This window comes from Ascidia mentula, chromosome 2, assembly GCF_947561715.1.
Source record: "Ascidia mentula chromosome 2, kaAscMent1.1, whole genome shotgun sequence".
Lineage (NCBI taxonomy): Eukaryota > Metazoa > Chordata > Ascidiacea > Phlebobranchia > Ascidiidae > Ascidia > Ascidia mentula.
This window is the reverse complement of record NC_138567.1, coordinates 2,450,624-2,477,211: the sequence shown is the minus strand read 5'-3', so window position 1 is coordinate 2,477,211 and position 26,588 is coordinate 2,450,624. Positions and strand designations below refer to the sequence as shown.

Below are 26,588 nucleotides of genomic sequence, written 5' to 3'. Positions count from 1 at the left end.
ATTGCAATCGTGCCTTTCAATTAATAAACAAGTCTGCCACGGAGTCGAACTTAGTAATATACAGCAAGAACACGCAAGCAGACTTTATAGCTTCAACAAAGCAGCCGACCGGGGATGCAATTGGGAACGCTGCAGTGTCTCCCCAAGACATTTCACCAATTAAAATGCATACTTAAGAAGCGGAAAGAGTACCCTTTCCTGTCTCCCAATCGAAAAGCACACTGGCCGCGGGAACCCATGGCTCGCGAGTCAGATGTGGTTCTTTTGATGACGGCATCTGGCTCGCAGATAAATCTAAGTTGACATTTCTTGGTCTAAGCACGAAAGTTACGAATAAAACTTTTTCTGTCATTTACCATAACGTACAATCGTGCTACGAAATGCCAACACTGTAAATTTAAATACAGCCCTATAGGCGGTAATTTCCACCTAAAACCGTGGTCCCTAAAAAGTGGAACTGACCACCCTAAAACACAGCATGGGAAAAAAACACCCTATAGACCGCATATCAGTAATTCTTTTGAAATAGTTTTGCCCGCGGGGAATGCCCGTTGTACTTCTGCGTCATAGAGAGTCTCTGTTTCGTCACAAGGCAACCGGTGATGCATTGGGGTAAATTTTCTGGTTGAATGAGCAAGAAGTCACGTGGTGAAGCCAGGGCGATTTTCACCACCCTCATTCTGGCAGAATAATTTTGCAAATTTGCCACATTTTTAAAGGTACAACAGGCATTTACTCAAAAATTGGTTTCTTTTGGATTAGAATCAAATTACAGAGATAAGCAAGCAGTTCAAACCTCAAAAAACATTTAAACAAATTTTTTCGCAGCTGTATCAATCAAAAAAATCGCGAATTAAAAAAATCGCCTGGTTTTGCGATTCAGCATAATGGCGGCATGCAAAAAACTTCCATAATACAAAGAATTCTGCTCGGCGTTCTTGCAATAGGTGCCAATATTGACCAATATCACGAGAACGGAAATTTAATGCTCTACCACATGCAATTAACAAATTTGAAATTAAGGTGCCGGATGACCTTCAAATCGCCAATCGAAGACGACCCGCTTTTTGCGAATCAGCAGCATAATGGCGTAATGTCGGCATGCGAAAAACTTCCCTATTAAAACAATTCTGCTCGGCGTTCTTGCAATAGGTGCCAATATTGACCAATATCACGAGAACGGAAATTTAATGCTCTACCACATGCAATTAACAAATTTGAAATTAAGGTGCCGGATGACCTTCAAATCGCCAATCGAAGACGACCCGCTTTTTGCGAATCAGCAGCATAATGGCGTAATGTCGGCATGCGAAAAACTTCCCTATTAAAACAATTCTGCTCGGCGTTCTTGCAATAGGTGCCAATATTGACCAATATCACGAGAACGGAAATTTAATGCTCTACCACATGCAATTAACAAATTTGAAATTAAGGTGCCGGATGACCTTCAAATCGCCAATCGAAGACGACCCGCTTTTTGCGAATCAGCAGCATAATGGCGTAATGTCGGCATGCGAAAAACTTCCCTATTAAAACAATTCTGCTCGGCGTTCTTGCAATAGGTGCCAATAAAAGATTCAATTTTGTGCTTCACCCCCTTGAACATTTTGATTGTTTTTCAACTAAACTTTTCACAGCACCCTGCACCAAACGTCTGACTGACTGAGAAGTGCAAAAATTTGCACTAAAACTGCACCAAACACGCTGAAAATCGCCCTGGCTACACCACGTGACTTCTTGCTCATTAAACAGAAAATTGACCCCAATGCATCACCGGTTGCCTTGTGACAAAACTAAGACTCTCTATGACGCAGGAGTACAAGACGGGCATTCCCCGCGGGCAAAACTATTTTAATAGAGTTGCTGATATGCGGTCTTTAGTCCTATTTTGATAAAATAAAGTTTGGTCCTGGCATTGAAATTCGTTTTGGTCGAAGATTGCCTTTCTTTCTGTTTGTCCCTTATGACGCAATGACGTTGATGTGGACATATTTCACGCGTTATCGTTTGACTGTACTGTTGCATTCTATTAGGATTTGATCTCAGATACCGAAGGGTTTATCAACTCGTATGGATTCGTGGTACCTAACATGAAAATTTTATTAACCCCTCTCCTATTATCTCCTGACTCCCCTACCAATGACACATTTGCAGGAATTTGTCAGGTGTAGTATGAACTACACTACATTTTCAATTTTCTTTTTCCTCAAAAGTAACCATAACAATTCAACTTTTCCTTTTTTTTCGAACTGAATACGATCTGCACAGAAAATAGAGCATATTTTTTTTACAGTATTTTGTCACAGAAATCAATTATGCAACACATGTCACAGGATAAACAGTAAATACATATGTTTGTGTGTATTAGAAAAAATAGTATTTAGCGTTATATATGTCACATATCTCTAAAATTTGTTGCCATTTTATCCAAAGAGCACATGAAAAAGAAATGTAGAAAGCAATCCATCATCTAAACATGTAGCAAAAATGTTTTGTATTTGTTTACACCAAGGGTGTACAAACTGCAGTCCGCAAATCAATATTTTGTAGCATGTCGAAGGCTGCTACGTGGCCCGGCCCCGGAAGTCAACAAATACAATTTTTTTCAAATAAAGTTGTGTATTATTGCCAAGTTTGCTGATTTGTGCAAATGTACATGATTGAACACATGTTGTACTTGCATACTGCTCAAGTTATAAATTTAGAAGGCTTATTGGTCAATATGGTCAAATTTGGTCAATATTGGCACCTATTGCAAGAACGCCGAGCAGAATTGTTTTAATAGGGAAGTTTTTCGCATGCCGACATTACGCCATTATGCTGCTGATTCGCAAAAAGCGGGTCGTCTTCGATGGGCGATTTGAAGGTCATCCGGCACCTTAATTTCAAATTTGTTAATTGCATGTGGTAGAGCATTAAATTTCCGTTCTCGTGATGTTGGTCAATATTGGCACCTATTGCAAGAACGCCGAGCAGAATTGTTTTAATAGGGAAGTTTTTCGCATGCCGACATTACGCCATTATGCTGCTGATTCGCAAAAAGCGGGTCGTCTTCGATGGGCGATTTGAAGGTCATCCGGCACCTTAATTTCAAATTTGTTAATTGCATGTGGTATAGCATTAAATTTCCGTTCTCGTGATGTTGGTCAATATTGGCACCTATTGCAAGAACGCCGAGCAGAATTGTTTTAATAGGGAAGTTTTTCGCATGCCGACATTACGCCATTATGCTGCTGATTCGCAAAAAGCGGGTCGTCTTCGATGGGCGATTTGAAGGTCATCCGGCACCTTAATTTCAAATTTGTTAATTGCATGTGGTAGAGCATTAAATTTCGGTTCTCGTGATATTGGTCAATATTGGCACCTATTGCAAGAACGCCGAGCAGAATTGTTTTAATAGGAAAGTTTTTCGCATGCCGACATTACGCCATTATGCTGCTGATTCGCAAAAAGCGGGTCGTCTTCGATGGGCGATTTGAAGGTCATCCGGCACCTTAATTTCAAATTTGTTAATTGCATGTGGTAGAGCATTAAATTTCCGTTCTCGTGATGTTGGTCAATATTGGCACCTATTGCAAGAACGCCGAGCAGAATTGTTTTAATAGGGAAGTTTTTCGCATGCCGACATTACGCCATTATGCTGCTGATTCGCAAAAAGCGGGTCGTCTTCGATGGGCGATTTGAAGGTCATCCGGCACCTTAATTTCAAATTTGTTAATTGCATGTGGTAGAGCATTAAATTTCCGTTCTCGTGATGTTGGTCAATATTGGCACCTATTGCAAGAACGCCGAGCAGAATTCATTGTATTAGGGAAGTTTTTTGCATGCCGCCATTATGCTGAATCGCAAAACCAGGCGATTTTTTTAATTCGCGATTTTTTTGATTGATACAGCTGCGAAAAAATTTGTTTAAATGTTTTTTGAGGTTTGAACTGCTTGCTTATCTCTGCAATTTGATTCTAATCCAAAAGAAACCAATTTTTGAGTAAATGCCTGTTGTACCTTTAAAAATGTGGCAAATTTGCAAAATTATTCTGCCAGAATGAGGGTGGTCGATTTTCAGCGTGTTTAGTGCAGTTTTAGTGCATTTTTTGCTCTTCTCAGTCAATCAGACGTTTGGTGCAGGGTGCTGTGAAAAGTTTAGTTGAAAAACCACCAAAATGTTCAAGGGGATGTAGCTCAAAATTGAATCACAGAAGTATACCTTAATTTGTGATTTTATGTTAGGCCCGCCTCTTGGCTACGCAGTAAGGTGAAAATTAGTTGCAAGATAGTTGCTTAAAGCACCCCCTAGGGGTCATTTCGGCCATTATTTTAGCTAAATGGGCTGCAAAAAAATGTAAGATGGTTTTGCGAAAAAATGAATCACAAAAACCTCATCCAATTTGCAATTTAATGTTGGCCCTAACCCTATTCTACGCAATGGCAAAAAAAATTGTCACGAGAAAGTTGCTTTGGTTGCCCCCTGGGACTGTTTTTGCTATCCTATAGGACAAAAGATCCTCCTGGAGGCTCCTCAGATCCTTGCTGTGTTTTGGCGGATACAGCTGCAATCAATTTTTTTTCTCTATGAATAGTAGCAGTAGATCTTCATGGGTCACTGACCACAGGAATTGTTGTTGGCAAAAAAGCAAATCACTCAGTATGGGTATTAATGGTGATAGCCTTCAAAACTAGATTTTGGGGATTTAATACTGATATGCGGCCTATAGCTTTCCTCCCCTAGAGTGACTTCGTTCCACCTTGTGTGTACTGTATAAACCAATTAAAGCGTTGAAAAATGTTACATGGCTGTACACAGAAATTATTTTTTAATATATAGCTTTCCTTGTTACCTTAGACAAAAATGTTCCCGACCCCTAATTAAGCATCAAGCCTATGTCTTTTTGCATCCCAAACTATTCTCAGTCATGTAAAGCAATGGACTTGCGTCATATTTTATTTTATCAATGCCCGACGGGGGAAATATAGCGAGCAGCCAACTCACTGGGCAGAAGGTTGTTTCGCAAACTTACGAGGTTTGGCAACGCATTACCCGAAACACAATAACTTCTCTCATGCAGAAGTAACCCGGGACTAATATGCGGTTAACTCATTACCCAAAATAAAGGTCATCGCTGATACGCAGTGAAAACGGTTTCAAAATCCAAGGTTGCTAACATTACTCTGACCGCGATTCAGCTTTGGCAGATACATGAAAAACTAATTTTGTTTTAATAAATCTTTACTCATTTCATTGGACTGTTTATTTTATACTTCAGTGATACATTTGACTTTAAATTACGGTAACGGTTCCCTAATCTATCCAGGTTGTAGGGTCCCGAATCGATGATTTTGGGAGGCTTCCATCCTCGAAGACCCAAAATTATCGTCAAAAAGTCTCAGTCTGACACCATGCCTGCTGAAGTGATATAACATGAATTTACATTTATTTATATTATGTTTACCACAATCACTAGTTTGTGATGTCATAACAGGTGCCCTCCATTAACAATATCAAAATATTTATGACGGAGGTCGTAAGTTTTATTTTTTCACCTGCTTCTTCCTTTCATGATGTTCCATCTTCAGTATTTTTTTTAATTTTCTTGCTGTCACTGGAAGCGCTTGGAACGTCATTGCTTGATTTTCTTTTCAAAGCTGAATGAGAATGGATTGCTAATGTCAACTATTATTTTAATACAAACATAGAAGTCAAATGTTCCAGGTGGTTTTAAACTGTTTGCTAAAACTGCAACAAATAAACCCTGGCATGAATACTTTTTTGTCAATAGATAGACAATGAAGACATGGAGAATTAACCAGGATGGGAAACAGAGCAAATTTATTAACTAGGTTTTGTAATGGGGAATAATTTTGTATAGAGCAGTTAAATCAAACTAGATCGTGGTTTCTAACTTTACCAAACGAGAAAACACTCATCTGTTACAAAATGTAATACTAATATGTATTTATGGCGATGAATATTTTTTAGAGACGAATTTACATGGTAATATAATGACTCGATTTTCAGCAGTGAAACAGCTGAGAGGTCATACAGTTTGTTATGGAAATATAAATTGCATAAAGCCTTACAATGAGCTTTTGATATTATAATAACATTAAAAAGATGTAAAGCAAACTTGCAAACTTAACAGTATTTTTAAATACCTAATTGTTGTTTATTGGTATATTCATTGTTGTCATGTGTAAGGCACTTAATGTTATGTTGAGTGATTTTTGTTTTTAGTAAACTATCCTAAACCATACAACATCTTTGAATATACCTGGTTGTTGCTCAACTATTTCTTCACCATTCAAGTCATAATGTTGTGACCTCACATTGGATAATTCTTGACCTGCTATAAAAAAATTTAGGATCAGCACTTTAAAGTGAAGACGGGTTTTTACTCAAGTGATCAGTATTTATGTTTGCGCAATATAGGCACATAATCTCTGCATACACCAGCTTGTAACATTACCTGCTTGTCCAAAAACCACTTGATCTGTGGATGAATGAGTTAGGGTGACATCACCAAGTGCAGGAGATCGGTTTCCCGCATCAGAGTTTGGATTGGTCTCTGTGATGAAAACACAGGGACTAAATGTTTGAGGGATTTAGTTTTTTTTGTGATAAGTGCAGACAAATACAAATGTGATCAATTCATAGTGAAATTGTCAAAAGCAAAAATTGCAAACATTCTTAAAATTTTACATTGCACAAGTAAATTATGGCAGAGTCAACAATATGTGGTATCCATAACAAATTTGAGATGATTTTTGATAGTACTGTGAGTGCTTTACAAGTTCATTACTCCAATGTCCATGCTTGTGTGCTGCCTTCATATATTCCCATATGATCAGTCACTATGCAGAGAATGGTTAAAAAAAAGGCCAAGATACTTTTGTGTACACATATAGGTTGGCACATGAAGTCATCAAAATTTAAACATAATTTGTAAACTGACCACAGCATTTAAAAGGTTGGCGAGCCCTGAGCTATGGCATCTGTATTTACCACAGTGCTACATCTCATTTGTCTACAATAAGTTCTATACAAGAACTTGTTATAGTTTTAGTAATTGCTGTTGCATTGTTTTTGAAAAAGTGGCTTCTAAACACTTTATTTGCATGAGCTTTTGCGAGCCTAATCTAACTTCATTTGGTGCTGCAAATTTCTTGACCAGAGAAGGACGCAATGTATTGAAGTAATTGTTATAGTTTGTATTTTTTCCACAGCAAAAGTAAAAAAAACTATGGCGCAAGCAGTCAAGCCAGTACCTTGCAAAAATATATTTTTCTGTCTGACATTAGGTTTTAAATAACAATCTCGATTAACTTCTGATGCCAATCTAGAAGATGATGGGCTTTGAACAGAATCACCTGAAACTGGTTTCTTGTCCGTAGATGAATGATCTTTCTTGGCATCATTAGAGGGCGGAGGATTGTCAGGTACTGTGCAAAGAAAGAACCACATATCAGTGAAAGTGATAGTTAATACAGTTAATGATTCGACATTTTTTCTAGTTGGTGTAATTTTGAGAACAAACCTTGGAATCTTCGGGTTCTTGTGCAAAACCATTGAAGGGAAACCAACTTCTCATCTTTGACAAGAAAGGGATCTTTCATGTTCTTCTGCCAGACCACGTCTTCCACTTGTTGCTCGATCACTTCTGGGTCTTGCTGGCTGAGAAGTTGCTGCAATTTCTCACAGATTTCGATCATCGTTGGTCGTTTAGATGGATCTTGATCCCAACACTGCTTCATTAGTTGCTCCAGGTTTTCAACGATTGCTCTGTCGCTTTCATTAAGATTTTGCTTCAGTTCTTCTATTACTAAACAGTTTGGTCTAGTCCCTTCCTTAATGGAGTCTAGTAAAGCTTTCTGGTTGTCGGTGGAGTATGGCAATGCCCTAACCACGACAGTATAGATCATCACACCGAAAGCATAAACATCAAGTTCTTTTGTTGGTTTCATTGTAGGTTTTTCAATTTTTTCAGGTGCTGTGTACATCGGTGTGTATTGAGGTCTTTCCTTCTTGCTTCTTGCTGAAGGATTCTTTGTCGTCGATCCAGTTATGGTTGCGAGTTCCGCATTTCCAAAGTCACACAATTTGAGGCGCAGAATTTTGGTAAGCAACCCATTTTCAGGCTTGACATCTCCGTGAATCATTCTCTTCAGAGGTAAACCGTGGCAAGCTTTAAGACCTTCTGCAGCATCCAGTAAAAACCGGACACGCAAGGGGAATCCCAAACTGATCGAGGTATTCAGCAACAGTTCCAAAAGGCTCCTTCCTTTACAGAACTCCATGACAATCCCTAAGGCAAATGGCCATTTGGTCCAACCATAAACACTCACTATGTTGATATGATTTAGTTTTTGCAGGTTTTCCAGCTCTTCACCAATTCTGCAACAATATATCATTGTCAAAAAAAAAACAGTTGCAGTAGTGTATCATGAATGCTGGATTTACGTTTTTTTAAAGAGTTCTTCACTGTGACGACCAACAACTTTAATTACTTTGACCGCAACAAATTGCTTCAAACCAACATGGTAACCAATTATTACGTCACTGAATCCACCTTGTCCAGCAACAAAATTCCATTGGTCACATAAAATATCCTCAGCTTTGATTAAATGAAACTACAAAACATATATAAACAGATGGTTACTATTACCAATATTGCTGATCAAAAACATGAGGATATGTGGGGTAGGCTAACCTGGTAACATTTCGAAAAGGGCGCATAGTAAATTTTATGGAAAATACTACTATGATTAGAATTTAAAACTCCACATACCTCTTCCACAGAAGACATATTACCACCATCTAATCAGGACAGAAAGGACACCTGCAAACGTATTCCACAAGAACTGTTTCTCTTTGTTTCCCCTTTTCAAAATGGCGCTGTTGGTTTCGAACAGGAACCAAACAAAGGAAAAAAGGAGGAACCCCAACAAAATCAACAAACAGAGTTGCTTGGGGTGATTCCACCCGCGCCATCGCTCAAGGGTAACCAAATGTCCTTCGCATCCGCGAAAAAAATTGCGGGTAAGACAGATATTCAGCTGAATTATACTTTACGTTTGTTTTTGCTAAAATTTGCAGAAACATGGTGCGGGGTTACCACACTAACCCGTAACTTGAAAAGCGGTTATCAAGTCTATTGTTGTGCGTCAGTGCTGCCAATGATTTCTACTAGCTGAGTTTGTACTTCGCTGTGTGGGCACTTTAGGCATTATTTGCTGCATAACACATTTATAAATAAAATTAATCGTTCAGTGAAGAAGTCGAAAAGAAATTAAAAAAGGTGGTAAACGCTGCAGCGTACCAAATCATTTCGGCCGCCTGCACTGCTGAAGATAAGTCTGCTTGCGTGTTCTTGCTGTTGATACTGTTGCGTTTAATGCGTGTTCTTCTGTAAACTCCGCATATTCAACACCAATCAGGTAAACAATCTTTTACTAAGATGGCTGAAACGTACGGCAGCAGTCCAAATGAAAATAGCTGCACTGATGAGAACTATTAGGTCGAAACAGTGCCCCTGTCTGCAGCTCACTAAACACTAATAAAAGTTGTCTGCTTGATAGAAGTTAACTGAGCCTTACAAGTATAAGTAGGGCCTGTGTTCTCCAATCTTTTAATGGTCACCTACTCCTTTTATAGATCGACAAGTCTGTGACCCTTACTTAAAATGTAACCAAGGTTTTTTATATGTCCACCATAGAAGAAGGCAACTCAAAAAATCCCACCCATCGTAATTGATGTGTCTTGGCTTCCCAATATTTTGCTACAGTTGTACATCAACAAGCCTAAAAGTAATACATTTTTGTATTTTGCTACAGTTGTACATCAGGGCAAAGAACTTTAGGTGACGAATACAAGAAAACGTGGCAATCGAACGAAGATGGAAAGGTGGTTAGCAACCAACCTCAACGTGTTACGTGTACAAGACCCACGAGAACAAGCACAAGTTGGTGGCGCTTACATGCAGAGGTAAAAATATAATTATTGCCTTAAAACTGGTCTTAATCACCTTTGAAACTCCTGCACCGAATTCAGGAATGGCTGAAATATACAGTAATATTTCATGCAATGGCATGATAGGCAGGATCGCCCCACTGCCAAGCAAGGACCATTGCATGAAATATTACTGCGTCATCTGATACGGTGGTAGAGATCCCCTACGTATATGTGAAGGTTGCCTGGCAAGTTGTGCGCTTGCGCACCAGTGTACCTTGGCCACAATATACCCCGTGAAACCACTGAGCTCCTGTAGCTCAGTTGGTAGAGCATTGGGCCTGGTTAGCCCAGGGTCGTGAGTTCAAACCTCACCGGGAGCTTGATTTTTCAAATCTTGCTTCGACTTGTCAGGAAAAAGTGGCTGATCCAGCTGGGCTGCATTGCCTGGGCTGCCAAGCCTGAAAACCTCATGATGGCTGAAATATATGCATAGTTTTCTTCAGTTTATATCAATTTGTACTTTCGAAACAATTGGGATTTAAGATGTTTCGTCTGTTTACATATGTGTCACAGTGTCAGGCCATATCTACTACAGTTACAGGAAATTCTGAAAACGTTAAAATTGGTCAATAAACTATTTAATAAAATGTTGGGTGTGAAAAAAACCACACACGTTGAAAAGTGTCTGTAAAATTTTTCATGAATTCTTTCACCAAACTGTCCCGAATGGTTTAATACAAAAAATGCACAATTCAATTAAGTGAAAATTAGGGTCTGAAACACACATGACAATAACCTCAGACACCAAACTATTCCCTAATTATTTCCTCATAAACTTTTTGTGTAAACTTTCATCCTTAAGGCCGCATCTCTGTATTTCTATAGAAAAGACTTTCCCGGTTGGGAAATGCCCTTCTCGAACTATGTTCTGCGTAACAGAGTAAAATTATGCGTAACAATGCAATGGGTCATGCATGGCGCCAGTGTTTTGGTTGAATGAGCGCAGATGAACAGGCTGTTGCCAGGGCGATTTTCAGCGTGTTTGGGGCAGTTTTACTATGGTTTTCAGGGTTATTAGTCAGGCAGTAAATTGGTTGAGGGTGCTGTTGAACATGTGGCTGAAAAACTACCCAAATATTGAGGTAGATTTTGTGGAAAAATGAATCACAGAAAGTATGGTCAATTTGTGATTTTCTGTTAGTGCCGACCCTTGACTAGGAATTCAGGCCAAATTTATAATTGAGATAACTACTTTAACTGCTCCCCCGGGGGCATTTTGACCCTCTGTTGGCCATTATTTTGGCCAAAAAAGCAGAAAAAAGTGTAGGTTTGTTTTGTGAAAAAATGAATCACAGAAAGTACCCTCCATTTGCGATTAAGTGAAGCCACCAACCCTCCTCTACACAATTCATTAAGAATTAGATGTCTTGCAACTGTCTTGGGGCCCCACCGGGGCTGTTTGTACACCCCCTAGGACTGACAATTTAGCAGTTAGCCTTTGCTAAACCCCCCAATGTGCTGTCTTAATGCAGCTGCAATCAATTTTTTTTCTGTTCAGCAATAGTAGTCCCCCTTCATGAGGCATCAGACCCGGCAATTGTTTTTGGCAAACAAGAGAAACTGTAACCAGGTGCACAATGACAAATGACTTCTAAAACTCAATTTTTAGGATTTAATTCTGAGATGCGGCCTTAAGTGTCATAAAGCACACAAAATGATCCAACCTGCAAGTTTGGAATGTTTTAAATTTTTAATACATATTCATACCTGGTTATAAACATTCATCAATATGATATGTATGTGATGAATGCAGAGTCACCAATGATGCAAGAGAAGATGAGTTGGAAGAAAACCTCGGCCTAGTTGCCAGAGTCCTTGGAAACCTCAAACACATGGCTATCGACATGGGCAACAAAATTAACTCTCAGAACCAACAGATTGACAGAATAAACACTAAGGTAGGTGTTTGGTTTTTCCCTTCTGATTTAAACATTGAGGTTTCTATTTTTCTGGCACTTCTTGTACAAACAATCTGCCTAGTTTTTTCTTTTTTTTGATTACGATCACTTTGATATAATTGTTTGTTTGGTTCTCTATACAGGATATAATTGTATTCAGGGGCAAATGGTTGTTTGGTTTTGCATAAAGTGTTGATAAACGTGCGTAGGATTTGTATTATGTGTTTGGTTCGGCGGTTTAAAAGCATTTCTGTCTGTGTTGTGCAAGCTTTTGTAACAGCTCAGCATCCCCATATGCCCAACTACTGTTACATTGATTGTATGTCTTTTATTGAATCGTCTGCAGCAGTCACATACAAAATGCACTTCTGTCGTACAACAATATCTTCATTTTTAATGCAGGCTGAATCGAACAACATGAGAATTAGCCAAGCCAACGAACGCGCGACCAAAATCTTGAAAAATTGACACTCTTCACCTTTGATTTGCTCAGTTCATATACAATTGTACAAAATGGTTACAATATGTGACTTCAACACCCTAGCATACAGTGTTAATTTCACCAGTATCCATGGATTACATCTTTCTGCAATTTCTGCAATAATAGAGACCTTTTGATTTTTTTGCACAAATGTGTACAGAAATGTTGAAATATGTTGGGTGTGTATCTGTCATATTCATTTTCATGTTTATAAATAAAAACTTGATGAAGTATGATTTAGTGTAAAAAATAAGAAACCTGAAAAAAATGTTTTTAAAATTAATGAACTATGTTGGCAACAGATTGTATTTTTTTAACTTGTGTCCAATCAAAGGAAATGGTTCCTAAAGAATCAACAAAAAGTGAAATGAATAATTTGTGTATTTATACTCGTTATATTCTTGTACATCTTGGATCACTTGTGGAACCCTGGATTTGCAGAAATGCACTTTGATTACAATTTTAGACAAACAGTTCAACTTTTCCATGGCTGACCTAAATCTGTACATAACCTAACTGAGTTTGGTGTATGCAAATAAGCAAGGCCTTCCAACAAAACAGCCATAGTTGGCATCAATGCAGTTTTTTAAAGACCTAAGGAACCCCGCCAAATCATTTTTTTGGGGCCAAATTGGATTTCCCTGCGTGTTTTCAAATTTTTGCTTCAAAATAATCCCATGATTTTTGTTTTCTTTAAAATCAGTCGCAAAATAAGTTTTCTGTTTTCTTGAACCACCACCAAACAAATTGTGTGTTTGCTTTCATATGCATGCTGTAGTTGAGACTGTTCTCGTGTTCATTTTAACCTTCTTTTTATTGACCAAATGTTTATTAATTTATTAACTGTTGTTTACTGTTGTTGTTGTTACGCAACAAGTTTTATAACATCTGTGTGCAGATACTGTTTGTATTTCTCCGTGTATACGATGTAACCATCAGTTGAAACAAGTAATAATTTTGCTTATTGTGGAAAATTTCAAAAACGCTTTGATTGTTACTTGTATAGTTTGGGACGATCGAGAATGATGTCACAACAAGTTTTACAACAAAAATAGAATTGTCAACGTTTTTGAGATATTCTGCAGCAAATGTACATATCATTCTAATAAATATTATTCTCGTAGTGTAGATGAATTAGCTTTTCAAAATGTTTTAGTTAAGTTAACTCAAACTTAAATCTCTGTTGTTCCCAAATGCATGGCAGATTTTATCTACAGTTTATCGTTAACTTTTGAAATCCACCTCCCAACATGAGCGTCCGAAGGTTGAACAAAACTTACCTGCAGAGTTACGTCACGTTTACATTCTCTGAAAATCCTGTGTACACTTACACAGAACATGTAAAGGTATTTGTTTAACCAACACATATAATATCTCTAGTAATCGATCAGAAGCGACAGGTCTCTGATTAATATCAGTAGATTTATTATATCCCATTTCAAAAAGTTGGGTTGATATATGCAGTACCCATGATGGAAATGCATTCTTTTAATCAACATGCATTCGTAGCGGAATCGACTATAGTAACCAGTTGTAATTTGGAACTATTGGTTGTGTAGCATACAGAAAAGTTTTTGTCTTGTCCATGTGGAATGGTGGGTAAGGTTTATTTTGTCGTTTATCTGTCCTGGCAGTGTTAGGCACTCTCCTCTATTACCAGACAAGAAATAATCAAAAATTTGGCATGCAGCTTTTGTAACCATAATAAAGTGGACAATTAGAGGTAAACTATAACCTATTTACAACAATGCTTTAAAATGTGGCCTAGGTAAGTGACGTGTACAAAAATTACATCAAACTTCAGTATAAACCTGTCACTCATTTGTACAAACTCCTAGCAGGCCAGATACAAAGACATAATGTGCCACATTTGATCCTTTGCAGGAGGTTGGCCATTGTATTGTATTACTTTGCACAGTTTTTAGCACTGTTTAAAGTTTTTTTTTTTATGATACTTATTATTGGGTGCACCAAATGCATGTACTAAAAGCTAGTAATGTGAAATAAGCTACTTAAAAACTATGGCACATTTGAATCACATGTTTATCGAACAGAATTACCCAATATATTGGTAAGTTTTTCATACTAAAATAGTTTTTTTTTATGGTGTTACGCACTTTCGTTAAAGATAAAAGCAAAATCTTACCAGGACACTAATTTTCTTTGACTAAAGTTGGTTTTTCTTCAAGCTGAAATATAATATTCTGCATTTTTGCATAACACCTTGCATTGACTTTACTGAAGCTTAATCTTGAAGTCAACATAATTTACTTACTCTTTGTTATCGGCTACAAATCACTAGCGACATGAAAATAATAATCACAAAATTCATTAAGTGCATGGTAGCTACCTTCCATTTTCATACAAATTACGTAAACAATGCATAATTCAAACATATTTAACAAAACACATTTTGTGTTTGTGATGTCATAATTATTTCCTTTGTGCAAGTTTTGATTCAACTTCACTTAATTTGTTTTCACGTGTTTCAATCCACACCTCCCTTATATCTTCACTCATGTCTGTTGCCATTCTGAAAGCTTGAATTGCTTTTTGATAAAAATCCACGCTTTCATTCAGTCGATTTGTTTCCTCGCAAACAGCACCAAGGTTGTTTAACAAATGTCCGAACACTTCATGCTTTGCTGAGTTTTCACCAAACTGTTTCCTCATCATTTTAAGTCCACGTTTAATTGTTGATTCCCTCGACAAATAATCTCCGATTAAATCTTGACTCCGTTCAATCCAGTGCAAACACCACATTTGCTTCTCACATTTAATATCTTCTTCCACGTTTTTAATATTTTGTATTTTGAGTCTCATCGTTTCCATGAGTGGGATCACATGATCACGAATTATTCGTTTGTTTTCAAGTTCTTGATTCGAATCCGATGTTTTCATCAATTCATCGCATGTCCAACTCAAACCCCAAACACAACTCCCCACACCTTTCACCGCTTCATCTCCATCACGTTTGGCATAAAGTTCAGACGCAACATCGTAAAATAAAATCGATTCCAAATATTTTCCCTCTCTTCTCTTTTCCCATCCAGTTGTTTTCAAAACTTCCGCAGTTTCCCCACGACCTTCAAGCAACCTTGAAAGTTGGTTTCTTGTTTCATTTGCTTCAGAATATTTATGTTTCTTCAACAAATTCACGTAAGTTTGGATCAAATAAGTTGGATCGATGTTTCCATCTGAAATAAAAACAATTTATTTAATTTAAACATAAATAAACCCAACCTCCCGTCATTACATACTGTTTCGGGGGAATTTGTTTGGTGGCGCTAAAGAGTGGTAAACGTGTATTTTTTTGAAAGAGGGACATATTGGAAAAATAAATTTAAGATTTCGTACTTTTAATGTTTAACAATTTATCAGAAAAGGGATTTTGATGATGTTTAGTAAAAAAATCACAGAATATACACGTCAATGCCGTTATTTGTGATGTCATAAAACAACAAATGTACTGTAAAACCATGTATGTTTTTGCTACGATATATGTGATATTTGAAAGTCCTAAATGTTCATTTTTCCCGAAAGTTTTTGGTACTTGCTCATTGGTTTACACAGATATATTTAAATATAGTCGTATTTAATTATAAAATGTTGTATCTACTGTATAATCAACAGCTCCCTTTGAAGCATTTTACATTGTTGCATTTCTGTTAAATGGTATTCCTACATTCCTCTTACATAACAACTTATTCATGCTTCAATACTAGTAGTTTTCAAAAAAGGGGTGCTAGCAGTCTGTTCCTAGGGATTACCAACAACAGATAGTTTTTTCAAATTGTTTTTATTACCTGTTTGCTGTTGTCGTCCCTGCATAACTTTTCCTGCATTTATCTGTTCATCACTTGAAAAACGATAATGGGTTTCATCATAAGAGGCGATTGGATGATGTTCAGTGCCTTGAAAGTGATTACACAAAAATAAATCTAAGCTACACCCTTGGTGATGTTTTGTTTTTGAAAAAACATAACTTTGCATTTGTATAATGTAAAATCAATGGGCTAATAAACAATGAAATTACCTGTTTGTTGTATTGCTCTCTGGATAATATTCCCAGTATATACTTGTTGACTATTTAATAGTTCAGTGAACCTTGGGCTATAGGGAGTAGTTGCAGGCTCTTCAATACCTTGAATAGGTTTTACAAAAATATATTTTCATACTTTTGTCATGTTAGTGTTAAGCAAGTTGGTGATTTTTGAAAAAACTAGTCCAAATGAACTTGATAATGCACAACCTTATTTATTCAATTGTGACGGTGTTCAAAAGTTAATATAAGCCGCCTTCGAATTTAAGCCACATGTAAATGTCATAGGCAACCTTAGGTGCCCTATAACAATAATTGTCAACAAATCTGTCCATTGAAATTGTCGGGTACGCTGATAACTGTGTTTGATAAAAAGTACTGGTAAGGCAGAGCAAGTTAAACATGAATTTTATTGAAACTCAGAGCCACCTCCACCCTCGAATATAAGCTGCCCTCGATTGAACGCCGCAGAAACAGTAGGTTAAAAAACTTTACAAGCAGTGGCTTACAATCAAGTAAATACGGTACGAGACTTTACAGATTTTCAAAAAAAATGGAAAGATTTAGGCCTAGGTAGGGTCACATAAAGATTCATGTGCAAAAAAAACAAAGAAACAAAAGAACGTTAAATTTGGTCACATTTACTAATCAGTGTTTGTTTGCAAGAAAACTTACCGGAAAGTTGCATCAACACCATTGCAGCATCCGACTGCCTCGTAGAAATATCACTGCTTGTTTTGTATTCACCAAAGCTTGTTGGGATATTGGCAATTTCAACATGGTTTGCACTGAATTCTGTTTTTGGAAACATAATAAATGTTACATCATATCAATACAAAAAAAGATGGTGAACAGGGACTAAAAACTTCTTTCTATGTCAATACTCTTCGCGTAGTTTTTGATATTAACAAATTTGCTAGGATGGACTGCATGACACGAAAAAAGAGACATGAGAAAAAGGTGTTGCACAAATGAATTAACATTTTTTTCGTGTCACAAAGTTGCAATGAATTCACTGCATATTTTTATATCATTTTGGAGAAAATTTCTTCCTTGCATTTCTGTGTGACTTTTGGCTTTAAGCTTAATAATTTCAAGTTAATACCTGTTTGTAAAGTTTGCACAGTATTCCGATGTTGCACAGTATTCTGATGTTTTAAGCTTAATAATTTTAAGTTAATACCTGTTTGTAAAGTTTGCACAGTATTCCGATGTTGTTGTGTTGGGTTAGCGGTAATCAAAGAACCATTTTCAGGTGGGACACTGGTGACAGTATTATAGGAACTTCCACCATTACAGAAAGTAGAATCTACACAAAAAAGAAATTTATAACTCTTCAAATATGTACACAATGACATGTGGATGGAAGTAGTTTCTATAATTTAAGCTTTTACCAAAAATTAACTTGTAGATTAAGTGCTCTGATGAGGCTCACAAAAAATTATACATATCTAGCATGTGGATTAAATTGGCGATAAGGAACTTGAAAGTTAAGGCTTTTAATAATGAAGATTATTTTCTTTATTGTTCAGGGCATCGGATTTTTATTGCGTGTCAAACATCTTGAGAAAAATTGTCGTGCGTGTTGAATAGTAAAAATGCCGTATGTGGTAACTAACGTATGAGAACGACCAGGCTTATTTCCATTATAGGATTCTTGTACTTAAATAAGTTTAGAATACATGTTGAAATAGCAACAAAACAAAAGAATAACCTGCATGTTGTAGGCTGATAGGTCTCATTAAATAGGTCCAATTGAACAAAAAACGGTCTTTGTTTCGTAACAAAGCAACATGTTCTGCAACCATGGCACGTGTTTGGTAAATGGTTAGTTTTCAACATAACAGAACGTTAAAGCAAGTGTTGGCTGGTGTTTACATGGATTTTGTCTAAAATTTATTGCGGTTGCATTTATTTAGCCATCTAAAGAGACAAAATCAATTTGGATGAGGATCCCGGCATAGCAAACGATGATTGCATTAAATTTTCAACACTACATAACTATTCAGGTAAATGCTGTTGTTTAATAGTGACTCAAAATACAAACTTCTCCCCAAATAGTTATTTGCAGTTTGCAATTAAATGACTTCTACTGGCACCAATTTTTTTGAACCACTTTGCCACCAGCATCTATATGCCAATCATTGAAAAAAGAAAACTAGTAAGATTGATGAGTGAATGCTGCAAGATTGGCATGACCGATAATTAAGTTATTAAAGTAATTCAATTTATGGTCTTTAAAGACAATGGCGTTGGTCTGTTCATGTTACTGAATATCGGTAACTCAACATTGTTTCATGTAGCCCGTGTCGAACAGTGGCTTTGCATGTCGAAAACTTAGAATGGCAAAAAAGGCAAAAATTAAGCCTTAATTGTTCATTTCTTCTTCTACCACCTAGCCAAATTTCCAAGATTTTTTGAAATACCTGTTGTTGATGGAAGAAATTGCATAAGTTGTGGTTGCTGTGTTAAGTTGTTTGCAGTAAAGGCATCATTTCCAGTCAAGAGATTTAAATTTCTGCCCACTAAAGTAAAACCTGCATTAAACATCAATAAAAAACAACTCAAATTTAAAATCAAGATGGATCTTACACTTCAGAAAAATTACATAGCTGTATTTGCAGACAAACTTATGAGCTAATTTCCTTTTTTGGAATATTATCTGTGTCTGTGAACACAAAAATAAAAAAACAAACAAGCACAGGTCGAAATGAGCTGGTTTGCATGTCTTGTTTATGCCGGCATGAATTTTAATGTTAACCAACTGTAAGGTTTAACATTGTTCAATTTGGCTTATGATACAAAATGTCCTTTCTGTACATATGGAAATGCAGCAATGTGAAATACCTGTTTGTGGTGGTAAAACATTACCATTAACTGAAGATTGATTTGCTGGAATGAAGTTTTCTGTAGCATTGCTGACAGGATTGTGGTAACTTTCAGGTTCACCAGTGTTCAAAGCAGTGTCTACATTTGAAAGGAAAATATTTAGAGACAAACTAACACTACACAATAATTATTATTTTGATTATGATAAGAAATACACTTGCATAACTATTATTTTAATGAAACTCGTATTGTAATGCAAAAAAGTAATACAACCACTTATGATAATTGAGTTGCAGGAAGTGACATTTTTTTGATCTACAGGCCTCATCCACACTGAACTACTACCCACAGTTTCCAGCTAAATGGACAGACTTACACGATTTAACAGTGTGCCAACTTCACAATACTATTTTCACCTTTTGAAATACCTGTTTGTTGCTTCTGTGGTATGGTTTGAGGACGTTGCTGTGCTGTAGTGAAATGCAAAACATGACCATTCCCATTCAAAGGATGTTGAAGGCTTTCACCATTATCCAAGCAATCTAAACAATACAATATCAAAAAAATATAATGTGAAAAGCATATAGTGTCCGAATTTTTTTGGCAAAGCAAATTATTTTCTGGGCCCTATCATCAATGTATAATATACATATGTACATTGTATATAAATGTTAAAACTAAGCCTTGTAAAAGTCTAAATAAGAAATATATTTATAGATCTCAGTGAAGTGTGAACTGAAGATCCAAGGCAAGTTACATTAATACAAACAAATTGCCAGACGACCACATTTATTTACCATCATCAAAAACACTTGTTTAGTACACACTAAACATGTTTATTTTTTACATCGCCAAACAGAAGTCTTTGCCGCAAGCAATCCTACCTACCCATATAAAATCATATATACATGATTTCTGTGTTGTCTTAGGTGGATGTTGAAGCTATTGTGGGTTGCACAGTATTTTTGCAACCTGATATCAGTATCTTTATACACTGGTCACGAAAATATGTGTTTATGTTGTTTGTACCTTCATAATGTTGCTGATTGTGTCTGGTGGCTGCATGTTCTTCTTTTGCACCATCCGTGTTAACCTCAGCTGATGTTGTGTTTCCTTAAATAAAATAAACACATGACAATTTTAAAAATTTCCATAATCTGACATTCTACACTAGTGATGCATGGAATTGTCCAAATTCGGTTCTGGTTTGAAACGAAATTTTCAGTTTTTGCGGTAGTTTTCAAGTTGTATTAACGATTCTGTACCGGACATGGGTAATACAATAATACTTCATTGAACACCATCGCTTCCATTTTTTAAAGGGAATGTTGTTAGCATAGGCGTAGAGTTTTGCTCATCAACGGGGGTGCGGCGAATAAAAAATACTAACGTCAGAAGGTCGTTTGCACGCCATAATATACAAGTTAAAGCGTCGTCCATGTAAGCACGTTCATCACCAACGTAATTTCGCTTGTTGCGTAATTGTTGTTCGCGAATACGAGACAAACAAAACAGCGTGTTAAGCACTTTGAGTGCTATCAGAAGGAAATGCGCCTTTATTTTTGCTGCGGTTTAAACCGGCGAGAACCGAAAGGACACGATGCAATTACGTTGTAAATTTAGAAAAGGTCGGGGGCGCACGGCACCCCTGCACCTACGCCAGTGGTTGTTAGCGAGCGTACATGCTAAGACTGTAAATTTGTGTGATACACAATTACACGGAAAAGATAAGATTTGCGCCCAAAATATTATCATCTTTTAAAGTATTGGAAATTATTAATACAGTTTACATGCTATTTTTGTTTATCTCATAACGTTTTTCTTGAGCGTCTAAGTCGGCCAAAACTGAATCTTCATTAAAATCACAGATTCGGCTGAAGAATAAATTTGGCAAACCAAAGTTTCAGTACATCACTACTATACACTATAAACCAGTGATTTCCAACCTTTTTGTGGTTGTGTACCACTTGGGAGGTAAAACAAAGTTACAAAGTAACCTAGGGGATGAAGCAACAAACATTTTTAGATCACTTGCGATTTTTTAAATTGGAAATTTATCCACAAATTACGGAAAGACGCTCGCATACGACCTGGAATGCTTTTGCAAACCACTAGTGGTACTACCGGTTGGGAAACACTACTACAAACCAACTGAAGCTGTTAATAACATTGTAGCAAAAAGTGTTTATGTTACACACTTACAAAACACTCTTATAAAGAGATAATTGAAACAAAGTGCTTCTTTATCAATATTAAAAAAAACAATCTTACATACCTGAAACTTCCTCAGTATTCATACAATGAGCACCTAAACACTGTAATATTGTGGCCATTGCTTTATAGGCAGAATTAAGGGGCATAGATTGAAGTGTATCTGCCACAAAATTGCCAAAGTTTGAAAATTTATAAGTTTTTGATTCCTTCGAATGTGTATTGTTGTGATCAAAGTTTTCCTAGTAAAAGGGCAAATAGTTGAATAATAACATACATACATTAAATAAAGCAAAATTTTGCTACCTGCGACTCTGAGGGTGACAGTTTTCGTTTCTTGCAAAGCGATGAGGAGTTTGTAGTAGTTGATGTACACGAAATATCTGCCTCTTCCATTTCATTTCCATGAGATTCTACAAAACATTTCAAAAGTAATTAAATTATCCTTGATATTATGCAGAGGGTGTTGCTTTGTAATTGCCATTGAACATGGAGAAAAACATTATCGTGTACGTCGCACAGCAAAAATATCGAAGATGGGAGGACTGATTTTTTAAATCTTGCTCTGACTTTTCAGAAAAAAATAGGCTGATCCAGCTAGGCTATAAAACCTGTAAACCTAACACATAATATAACATACCTTTTTCAGGAAATCCAGTTTTGTCCGAATCAAGGTTGTCAACATAACTGTAAACAGACATAATTTTATACATTTACAAAACACAATAGAATATTTACATAGCTTACATCGGCAGTCTTAAATGACCCTGTAAGAACTGTAGATCTGTGTAGTACTTCCAAACTCTTGTTTTACATTTACCACTTTTTTTATTTATGTCCATAGTTTTTTTTACTTTTGAAAATCGATCACGCAGACTTTTCCACCTTTCCTTGCAGTCATCCACTGAATATTTTTTTATAAAATTAACGTATTGCGTAATGTTTTGTAAACAACAAATTAAAACGAAATACAAATGCAGTAGCCAATGCAACAAAAGAATTAACCTGATTGATGCGTTTTTTGACTAATTTCTAGCCACACATTTTCTTTGAATTCCTTGTCTTTGTAATCTTTGTGTTTAGAATCATACAAGCATGGCTCGCGGCGAACCATTGGTATCAACACCTTAGCAAGCTCCATTATAAACAACTTTGGGGTCTAATCTAAACAAAAATTTTGTTATTTGAAATACTGTAAACTATAAATTAAGCAATCCACTCAAACCACAAATTCACGCTGCTAGCAATTGTATCAATCCTCAATGATATTTATGCAGATTGAACACACTTTACATGTTTCATCGCACAGAGGAACTGAAACTTTCCATCGTAAAACCTCACGAGCTTTGGTTGACGTCAGACAATAAAACAGCTAAACGGTAAACACAAGAATGTCACGAAAAAGAGGAAGTCTTTGCTTGGTTGGCATGATCACCATTAGATATTTGTCACATATTAATTGAGAACAGTTAAATGTATATTATGGAAAAGTCCGGAATATTTTCGCCATTTTTTGTTGTTGTAACCTTCCAGTGTTTTATTGTTGTACCTTATTTGTTGCCTTATTTCGCAATCGAACGTCTGGCGCCATGTTTTCTTCTTCACAAGTTTGACTTCTGACGCCACACAAACCAACCAACGGGAATGACGTCGCAGGGCCTTTCCTGGGAAACTATTTTACACGTGATCCCGTGGCAATTGTTCACTGGACGTGGAGAATACATTCCTTACCGGTGGTTTTCTAATTTTGTATAAAAGACCAACATTTTTGATGCCGAAACATTTTTTGCTGACTGTACTTATTAAAGTTTCATGCAAAATAAAAACGATTAGAGTCAACAACATATTTTTATTCCGACAACATATTGCTGTCAACAAAATTTTGCCGATCAATGTGATTCTTTTTTATCAATGACTTACGTAACAATATTGTTTTGTGTTGCAAAGAAAGGAAAATGGCATCAGCACTGCGTGCAGTCAAATACAAACACCTATAAATGATGTCAGGTCAGACAGCGTTCTTCGCCCGTTGCTTCGTCACGCCCCGCCTACACCAAAAGAAGCTGAACCTAAGGTCGTGTCTTTTTGTATTTCTTTCTATTATCACCAACATGGTACGCCGCGTCGAACGTCAAGTGTTACTCGGCAATTAAACTTGCGGCATTGGAGTTTACTTCTTGCTGCTGGATTGTACAAGTCTTACGAAAAATTCGTGGCACAAAACAACAGAATCGCCCAAATCTATGTACCCACAAACGTTACAGATTACATCATTTTCGTGGCCTTTAAAAAACAGTTACCCATATATGTCACATTAAGTTATATAGGTAAGTGTAGACTCTTATACGCCAGGCCTACAAGGGCTAGGCTATAGTAACGGATATATTTCGTCAAAACAAACCGTCCCGCCCTATTCAACAATTCCTAACCACGGTATATCAAGGTCACAACAACCACAATGTTGTTTACTTTTGTGAATTAGTTCTTTATTTTCACAATTTATCAAATGCCTTTTTGCATTAAGGTGTAAATACAACAATTTCATTCAGTCACAATGAGCACCTCATACTCTCACGTTGCGAACGAAAATGAACAGAACTTAGCAACAACCACAACAATGATTTTACAAATGGATTATTACGCACAGTGACCATTGTTGCGTCGCAGTCAAGGAGGTGCAGTGATAGTCTGGAGATGTAACGGTCGGCAATGCATTAGCTCAAGGAATATGGTTTGGAATGGTTTGATTTATGGCAGTGTTTCCCAACCGGTGGTACGCGCACTACTAGTGGTATGCGACGGCATTCCAGGTGGTACGCGACAACCTTTCCGTATTTAGCGGATATAGTTTGAATTTAAAAAAACCGTAAGGGATCACTTAATGTTTGTTACGTCATCCCCTAGGTTACTTTCTCAATTAGGTGATACGCGTCGTCGAAGTTGTTTACCTCCATGTGGCACGCAACCACAAAAAGGTTGGGAATCACTGATTTACGGTGAAAAGCAAACGTCTTGGAAAAAGAAGTTGCAGCAATCTACAGCTGTCCAATGTTATTTTTCACTTCACATTAAAATTTGGAAATACTTGAATAAGGACCTGGAAAGTTTTTCCATTCACTTTTGACAAATTGAACTTCCAGTTATGAGTGGCCAAATTACACTGAGCGGGTAAAACCCATCTACAAACAAGCAGAACATTACAAACTTTAGTAAAAAGAATCTTGCAAACACGACACCTCAAAACATCTAAAAATAATAAAAAATAACGGAAGGACACATAACGGTCGATCCCATGTGATTACTTCACCCCAGCACGTCACGTGATCAGTTTGTTTACTGAATGTCGGTAGACTTGGTCGCCGAATTACACTAACCATGAAACAACGCGTCAAACGCCATGCGCCTACTCGTATTGACTCTGCTCGTGTCGCTGACAATTTTTAACCTTATTCGAAACGTGCCCGGGTCCTGTGTGCTTTATGTCCAGCATCACACCTGTTTTGTGCATATATTTATACATAATGCCGCAAAGTCCTTCCAAGTGCCCTCTGGTATCACATCAATAAATTCAAAAAAATTAGGAGACGGAAGTTTGGTCTCTTTGTCGTGAGGTTCACGCGAAACTGATATTTGCGACACGAAGTCGCGCTCTTGACGCTTAGCGCGCTGTGTCTTGTGTTGGGCGAAAACCGCAAAAAGAAGGCCGACCTGCGCTGTGGCGGTGTATATATACCTGCCTGCTTTCGATGCGAACCAAAACCATCCAACGGCGTGTTGTGAGTGTAGATGAAATAACTTAAATTAAGTTGTTATCACCAGGATATTTATTGCTAATATACAAGCGAGGTGTTGTCACGTTCTGTTTTAGACAGTAGATGTTTTATTGTTGTGGTCGTCGGGTTGTAACGCTTTTGCAAGTTGACGAAACAACAATAGGGGAACACTTGTTGAAATGCTTTGTGATTTGTAACTGCGCCACTACTGGTAGATTGTTTGAATGTGGATGACAGCAGCGAATTAGATACGGGGTTGCTTTCAGCACATGTGTTTTTAATTCATGGTTAGATTCTAGTGTTGTGATTGGGACCTGTATGTTGAACCAGAACCCAAAAACGTTTCAGTAATGTGTCTTTCGACGCTTGACACGAATTTGCTGGCTGGCGGATTTCGCCGCATCGCGTATTTGATATGAACCGAAAAAGGGAATCCGGGCTGAGTCGCTTGGTATATAGTGGGTGCCGGTTAAGGATATGCTACCACAGAACTATAGCAGTTTAAGAACGTGTTATGTTTGAGCAGACGAAACAAAGCAACTTTAGGAATCGCTTATTGTAAAATTTATTGTGCGTACGTTGACATAACGTTCTGCACAAGAAAGCAGCAGATTTTTCAGTTTTATTGTATGTTGTAGGTAGTCGTTTCGAAGCGAACTGTTGGAGTTGAATAGTACCCTTAATGACGTCATAATCAAACTAGCGCTTTGCTCTTCGTTATTGGATGATTTTAACACCTCCTGCGCATGTGTTAAAGATGACGAAATTAATGACGCGAATATGAGAGAATGAAATAGGTTTGTGGTATTTCCATTCGTTTTTAAGGCGATTATTGGCAGTCGAAAGTTTCCCTTTGACCACCAAATAGACGACCGGATTATGATTCAAGACAACACACAAATATTGTATTTTCGTTGGCTCACGAATTGTGTCCTGGTTTGGAAATACAACTTTGTACGCTTGTTTTCCCATGGTCACCACCATAGTTCCCGTGGGCACGCCTTCATTCGTTAAAGAAGCAGCTCGACCACAAATGTCGCATTGAATAAAGATTAAGCTGTGTTATTTGTATAATAGCAATTACGTTCCGCAAATATTGCATTAGATGTAACGAGGATATTTTATAATTACACTGGCCCGCGGGATAAACTAACGGTTTGTTTGGGCCCGTGACAAAATTCAGTTGGACAACACCTGTGTAGACCACAAACGCCCCCCTGCAATGAATTTAGGCAAACTCCCAGCCCTATTTTAATACATTGACTCCGCCCGACATCTCTCACACCTGAAGTCACGTGATCAGTATTTTTCTACTTATACGTCACACACAGAAAGTCGTAACAATGATCAC

General features: G+C 37.2%; 4 protein-coding genes across 7 annotated transcripts; 1 reads left to right on the top strand and 3 right to left on the bottom strand.

Moving 5' to 3' along the window:
* Positions 1–4,421: 4,421 nt before the first annotated feature.
* Positions 4,422–8,900, bottom strand: LOC145888529 (ankyrin repeat and protein kinase domain-containing protein 1-like). 4 transcript variants are annotated; one of them, XM_082979297.1, is made up of 8 exons: positions 8,781–8,898; positions 8,562–8,622; positions 7,530–8,386; positions 7,363–7,434; positions 6,462–6,560; positions 6,267–6,341; positions 5,539–5,640; positions 4,422–5,401 (listed from the first exon to the last, which is right to left on the bottom strand). In XM_082979297.1, exons 2-7 carry the CDS (start codon positions 8,582–8,584, stop codon positions 5,552–5,554), a joined length of 1,215 nt encoding a protein of 404 aa, XP_082835423.1. In that variant the 5' UTR covers positions 8,585–8,622; positions 8,781–8,898; the 3' UTR covers positions 4,422–5,401; positions 5,539–5,551. The 4 variants fall into 4 exon arrangements, with proteins under 4 accessions (XP_082835423.1, XP_082835422.1, XP_082835421.1 ...); XM_082979296.1 differs by having other exon boundaries at positions 4,428–5,401; positions 6,267–6,338; positions 8,453–8,622; positions 8,781–8,900; XM_082979295.1 differs by having other exon boundaries at positions 4,433–5,398; positions 8,453–8,622; positions 8,781–8,900.
* Positions 8,898–13,493, top strand: LOC145888530 (synaptosomal-associated protein 25-like). Its single transcript, XM_082979298.1, has 4 exons — positions 8,898–9,031; positions 9,826–9,976; positions 11,757–11,901; positions 12,304–13,493. Exons 2-4 carry the CDS (start codon positions 9,888–9,890, stop codon positions 12,367–12,369), a joined length of 300 nt encoding a protein of 99 aa, XP_082835424.1. The 5' UTR covers positions 8,898–9,031; positions 9,826–9,887; the 3' UTR covers positions 12,370–13,493.
* A 1,179-nt stretch (positions 13,494–14,672) lies between these two features.
* Positions 14,673–18,071, bottom strand: LOC145888862 (uncharacterized). The gene is made up of 6 exons (XM_082979730.1): positions 18,044–18,071; positions 17,608–17,733; positions 17,100–17,219; positions 16,419–16,526; positions 16,189–16,296; positions 14,673–15,579 (listed from the first exon to the last, which is right to left on the bottom strand). Exons 1-6 carry the CDS (start codon positions 18,069–18,071, stop codon positions 14,816–14,818), a joined length of 1,254 nt encoding a protein of 417 aa, XP_082835856.1. The 3' UTR covers positions 14,673–14,815.
* An 812-nt stretch (positions 18,072–18,883) lies between these two features.
* On the bottom strand, positions 18,884–22,606 carry LOC145889768 (uncharacterized). The gene is made up of 8 exons (XM_082980798.1): positions 22,470–22,606; positions 22,212–22,368; positions 22,105–22,151; positions 21,771–21,877; positions 21,529–21,706; positions 20,283–20,366; positions 19,682–19,795; positions 18,884–19,391 (listed from the first exon to the last, which is right to left on the bottom strand). The coding sequence occupies exons 1-8, from the start codon at positions 22,603–22,605 to the stop codon at positions 19,198–19,200; spliced, it is 1,017 nt and encodes a 338-aa protein (XP_082836924.1). The 5' UTR covers position 22,606; the 3' UTR covers positions 18,884–19,197.
* Positions 22,607–26,588: the final 3,982 nt, after the last annotated feature.